Raw genomic sequence first — 6,227 nt, forward strand, 5'->3', positions numbered from 1 at the left:
CAGTGTATGAGTTGGTGTTTTAAAAACTATTTATGCCAAACTATACGTCTAAAATCTATTAAGTCGGTCTACAATATCTGAGAAAATGTAAAATGCCCAGTTTTCTGCCTTTGTGCAGGTTGTACCTCACCTTTAGGCAATTTACGAACATTATGGTTCTAATGATTGACTTCCAAAAATACAAACATCAAACGCCACAGAACAATTAGGGTTGGTCTATTCCGACAGGGAAGCTTCTATGACAGTAAGGAAAGGGAGGTCGATCTTAATTCTCCATAACAAAAGTACAAAGACTGGTCGGAGACCAAAGACAATTGAACACCTCCTTGCCTCCTTGCGCCCAGGCGGCGCCTTGGCGGATAGACCGCGTCTCTCATTAGCAAAAGATGGCTCGACCAGGGAGATATAAAAGACAGAAAGAAGGAGAGAAGGAGGGGGTTCAAACGGGGCGACAAAAACAACTCATCCCCTCTCTGTAAACGAACTTGGCTCGAGTCGGCATACAGTGCGCCAACAAGGCAAGGAGAGAGACACCAACTTTGGCGTTATCAACTTTGGATGATACAGTGGCGCACGCATTTGGAATAACTTGAATTTTAGGCGAACATTTCTAAAGGAATAAACTTGGTTTAAACTTGAAGCCAGGACACATATAGCCTAAAAAAAAACGACATTATGCGTAAGTAGCCCTCAAGTATTCTCAAATCTCTTAGAAGTCTGTAGCCTTGGCTTCCACATGCCGTGAACTCTGTTTTCATTATGTTGCAACCGATAAAGTGCTCTTAGGCTATTCACTTTTAGGCCCGTGCTACTTTAGTAACGTACGCGCAATTACGCATGGACAATACATTGCCAAATATTATGCTAAGGGAGTTACATCTCGACTAGACAACAACGACCGTGATAGACTTCTGTTTGGTATTCCTTTCGAATAGTAGGCCGATACTATTCTATTGAGAAGTTTGGATCCAACCCGTTTGCAACAGACATGCACTATCATTTGTAAAATGAAATAAAAACGTTTCTTTTTCATTTAACTTTATTTTAAATGTTTGTATTTTCAGTTGCAGAGGGCAGAGAAACGCCGGTCGCCACAGTGGTTGATACAAACAGTGGACATGGAGATGAGCCATGCCCGCGCAGCTCAGTCAATTTGATTGACCACAGTCGGCGACACCGAACTGCCTTTACCCGGGAACAACTGTCCCGCCTGGAGCAAGAATACCTCAAGGAGAGCTACGTTTCTCGACCGAGGAGATGCGAAATGGCGACAGCCCTGAACCTCCCCGAGACTACAATCAAGGTAGCTTACCCTACTACACACATGGAAATTATATTTAAATGTCAAATGAGTTTTGACAAATGAGTAATGACATATTCAAATTAGTTTTTACCTCTCATTCTTGTTCATTTTGAGAGCTAAGCCTACACTTGGCATACTGACAGCCAAGCAGCCTGCCTTATGCAGGGGCCCTGACCAACTTAGTCACTTTAATATGCATATAAACGACTTTACCTTTATCTAAACTATTTGAGGATCTTTTAAGAATGACAAGGAATGCAAGGCATGACTTCATAAATGAGGGAGTTTAGCAACAGCTTCTGGCATCTACTTTTTCATAGGTAGGGAGTGTCAGCTCAGGCTTCCGAACTACCAGTTTAACAGTGATGGTCCAACCTTAACTGAATGTAACCTATACAAAGCACATTTGTGATGTATTATAGTGTGGGTCTACTGTAATTTATCAGAGAAATGTGAAGCAGCCCAGGTTAAGTGGGCATCTCGGTTGGTCCCTCCTTCCTTCCCCTCTCATCCTCCTGTCTCTCCTCCCCAACCCCAGGTATGGTTCCAAAACAGGCGAATGAAGGACAAGAGGCAGCGTCACTCTCTCAGCTGGCCACACCCCCTGGACCCCAACCTGTGTGCCCTCATGGTGAGCCAGGCTGCTGCAGGCCTACCTTACCCCTTTCTCCCCCACCCCCTGCACCTCTACTCTCACCTCGGGGTGGGGACAGGTGCCCCCTCTGTTCCCAGCCACTTCGCTGCTCCCCTCAGGCCACTGGATCCCCTGCGCCTCTCTCACTCCCCCTACTCCAGGCCGGGTGGTCTACCCCCAACGGCCCTCTACCCCCATTCCAATGTGATGCACCATCCCACCACATGCCCCTGCCCCCTCTGCCTCCACTGGGGATCAGACCAACTGTTCAAAGCCAGAGGGCTGACTGCTATTGGCCTGAGTCGACCATGCAGTCCCAAAACTATGGCTGCCAGTCTGGAAAGGAGGGAAGAGGTGCCTTTGCCCAGATGAAGTCTGCTGCAGTAGCTACCAGGAAATTCTGATATGGCAATGGCATTGAGCCCAATTGATCAGATAAACTGCCCTCCCTGGAGGAGTGTAATTTGATCCAGTTTCCCATGTTGTTGGAGCTATAGATTTACATGTGTCTGTCTGTAATAACACGGCTGGGGTTGTTAATACTGTTTTATTTATTCGTACTACTGTAAGTGTGAAATGCAACAACTTTCCAGATTGATGATCTTGAAACATTCCAGTCTTCACACATATGGTAGCTAATACTGTGGATGACGTCGAGGCAATAAGAAACTTTACTTTTGTTGTAACTGCATTTTCTTTAGTGCAAGAACGAGAAGCTTCATTCTAACTGCTGATTCACTAAAAGGCAGAGGAGTTCCGTTAGTAGAATGTCCAATTAGACATTGCAGGTAAAACAATATATTTTTTTAAATAATGAAATGTTTCAGTCATAGAAATTCACATATTTCACTGTTTGCTCTGATAATCAAGTATGAATCGTAACACATGAGAAATGGCTTTGCAGAAACTACTGTTTCTCATGTGTTTGTCTAACGTTTGCACTATTCTATTATCTTGTCTAGGATTGAAGAGAATGCATTTAGTACCGGAATATGTGAAGGCGCAAAGATTTTCTTTTCCATCTTTTGGAATATGTGATGAAATGTTTTAGTTAATAAATATTTATGAGAAATCTCTGGTTCAATATTCTAAATAACAAATTGTGATTGATTACACTCATTGTATCAACAATTACATATATTACTCTGTCAAGCATACTTTTACAAAGTAAATGAAATAAATAAACTCAACACTACTCAAATCAATCTACATTTTCAATGTACTTTTGAATGGTTCAACTGCACACATAGAACCTACATTATAATCATATAACTGTGTCTTATCTGATAACAGTTCCTTGGTCTAATGCAGCAATACCTGTTAGACTTGTTTAGATTACTGTAAGTGGTTCTTTGTCTGATTCAGCAGTAATCCCAGACAGACTGTAGACACAGAGGCTATCAATTACATTATTGCTATTTATTGACATTCAGGTGCCCTGTTATTATAGATTGTATTACACCTACAGAGGCTGGATGTTCATACCAGGCTAAAAATAGAGCAATTATAGCACAGGCCAAAATATCAACAGATAGGAGATGGGAGGTCAATGATGGACAGATTAAAAAAGGGCCGAGCAATGGACAGAATGGTTAAAATTACTAATAGAAGCCCTAACTGATGTATGCCATAATCAAAGTAATATTATACTGTATGTCCGGGAATAAAACAATATCAAAATATCCAGCACTCATTGATGCTGAAAACAAATGATTAGCCTACTGCTGGACACGGTTTCAGCTGTGTGCCATTATGTAAAACTGCAAAGCAGAACAACGCTCCACATCTTGTAAATGGTTAGTGGAGTGGTCATAAAATGTTTTGGACAGAAATCCCCAAAACAATGTTTGTAATGAAGCTCTGTTAACGTTGTAAAACAGAAACATGGATGGAAGAGTTTGCCCTCCTCTGAGATAGACACAAAACCAACTCCTTTGATATAGACATAAAACCAACTGATAATCAGACTGGAGGTCTGGTTTACCAAGTTGACAATCAGGACAACACACTCTCCTCCAACTCCCTGTGCTGTTATCAAGAAGAACAGAACAACATACTGCCTTTTTTCTATACTGTAGTCCCAAACACTGAGTATCCATACAACCGTTTCTTTACAAGTTTGTCATCTCTTGAAAAGGTGATAAACTGGGCTACTGGAAAACAGAGGATAATCCTACTTTGCAAGTCTTAAAACTTGGCAAGGTCACCCTTCTCAAATGTAGATCAAACACTACTTTAATGATTTACCTACAGGAGCGGTCTAGAATATATTACAGTATGTGTAAGAATGTTTTACTGCACGTCTTTTTGGAAGTAAGAACTTTTACAGTGATATGGATACAGTTCACTGAAAAATCAATATGGCACTTAAAGAACAAAAACAAACCAATAACTGCCACACTATAAGTGCTTGCTACTGTATGGTACATTTTGGGGTGCATTAAGGCAACCGAATGAAGTTCAATGGAAGTTTTTAACCTACGTTCGCTTCAAATTAAATCAGTCTAGATTGATTGCTTTTAACTAAGCGCTCATAATGACTGGGCAGATGATTTCTAAGTGCCAGCAGTGGCTTAGATTATCCTGCGGTCTCCACACCTGCACAGGTGCTTAACAAAGTATAGGGAGAGATTAGTCTGTCTGAATACAGCTTATGTTGGCGGGACACCAAGGGGAAGAGCAGCCATTTGTGGAGGCTCTTCTGTCTAGGGTTCATCTATATAGCTCTGTTGTGATCACGTGTTTGCCTGACTAAATATAACTGGCTACCGAGACCGTCGAGGACAGATTATGTAGAAACAATAGTATCAGCATTGGGAAAGGAACTAAAATAAAGTTGATGCAACAACATTGTATTAGCATGGTAAATCATGAGTAGTCATGAGTGGTCATCGTGCCCTTGGATTAAATGATGGAATACATTTGTAAGCAATTTATTGTTGCAGAAATTAGTTAGCAATTTACCTGAATTAAAATGGCTTGTGAGAGGCGAAACTTGCAGGAATGGTGTCAGCTTTTATAGGGACGAAAGGGGATGGAGAATTCCATTTCTGGAGGAGACCTTGCGGTTGTATCAATGTCGGTCACAGTAGCAATGATGTAAAAGGTCTCTCAATCACCGCCCCTCTGCATTATGGCCAGTCTGTCCTCTGCAACGTGGCTGGTATAAGATACAAGTAAAAACCCTCCTAAAGCCCTGTTGTCTGAATCACAATCCCCTACCATCTTCTTGACCAATGCTACTCCAGACCAGCACAATCCCTCAGGATTCAAAGCACAATCTCCAATTCAAAGAACAATCTCCGAGTTCTGAGCTCAAAGTCTTTTGTCTTTCATATGAACAGTGACTGAGGAATGGAGCGACAGGTAACGGCCTCTGTAAATGCCATGGAAACACTAGATGGGAACAGACAGAGGGGAATCTCTTTCCCTCTTGAAGTCTGCATGGGTAATAAGATCAGACAGTGAAATGAAAAGCTCTCTAACTGGAGAACTATGGGCAAGGCAAGCAGAGCAGGCAGTAAAACCTCTGCTTCCCGCCCAGCGTTTCTGCCTGTGTCTGGGGAACGCCACTGTGTGATATTTACAACATCCTGCTGCTGGACATGCTAACGACATGCTAACGTAGCCCCTTTCTCTTTCTCTTGTCTTAATGGCATCAACAGCCACAATGCTCTGCAACCACACTTCTATATCTTTATTTCCACATGCAACCTAATAGTAAGAGATTGTTTAAGGTCTGGATTGGTTCACAGCCTAGGCCTTGAAATGGCATCAAGTTAATACGGTATACTTTGCAGACCACCCTCCAAATGAATAATTTATAAGTACTTTCAAATATACTTAATACTGTAAATATGACATTAACGACAACTATGTGACTTGACAGAGATATATTCACAAAAAGCTGCTAATGTGCTGGATTGTGTTTAACAACTAACGATAACTACGTTCAATGTAATGTTTCCAAATGCAGGCCTACCTTTTCCCCTTGTGTTTCCCACTAATCCTCACAGCCAGCCAGCCAGCCAGTTCCACAAATGGGATATAAATACTGCGGTGGATAACCATCAGCGCTTCAGACTACAGGACAAGTTACAGCCTGAGCATAAGCACCTGCTAGTTCAAGTTGAAATGATGTACCCACCTGCACATTTCAAAACACTGCTCTGTAAAACATGAATGAGTAGTCACAGATATTGATTTAGACGTTCAGACATTTTTGTTTGTTTGAGGAAAATGTCACAGAGAGTAAAGTGCTGAGTCTCTTGGTGGAATTGATAGATTGAT

At 41.8% G+C, this 6,227-nt stretch overlaps 1 protein-coding gene across 1 annotated transcript; it reads left to right on the forward strand.

Annotated features, from left to right (window-relative positions):
- Positions 1 to 365: 365 nt before the first annotated feature.
- eve1 (even-skipped-like1) lies at positions 366 to 3,060 on the forward strand. Its single transcript, XM_041882025.2, has 3 exons — positions 366 to 679; positions 1,065 to 1,303; positions 1,842 to 3,060. Exons 1-3 carry the CDS (start codon positions 676 to 678, stop codon positions 2,307 to 2,309), a joined length of 711 nt encoding a protein of 236 aa, XP_041737959.2. The 5' UTR covers positions 366 to 675; the 3' UTR covers positions 2,310 to 3,060.
- Positions 3,061 to 6,227: the final 3,167 nt, after the last annotated feature.

Source organism: Coregonus clupeaformis, chromosome 35 (genome assembly GCF_020615455.1).
Source record: "Coregonus clupeaformis isolate EN_2021a chromosome 35, ASM2061545v1, whole genome shotgun sequence".
Classification (NCBI taxonomy): Eukaryota; Metazoa; Chordata; class Actinopteri; order Salmoniformes; family Salmonidae; genus Coregonus; species Coregonus clupeaformis.

What these genes read in the sequence shown, in the direction of transcription:
- eve1 (XM_041882025.2), top strand. An exon ending in TCCCCGAGACTACAATCAAG is followed by an intron (nt 1,304 to 1,841) that starts GTAGCTTACCCT and finishes CCCCAACCCCAG; the next exon opens with GTATGGTTCCAAAACAGGCG.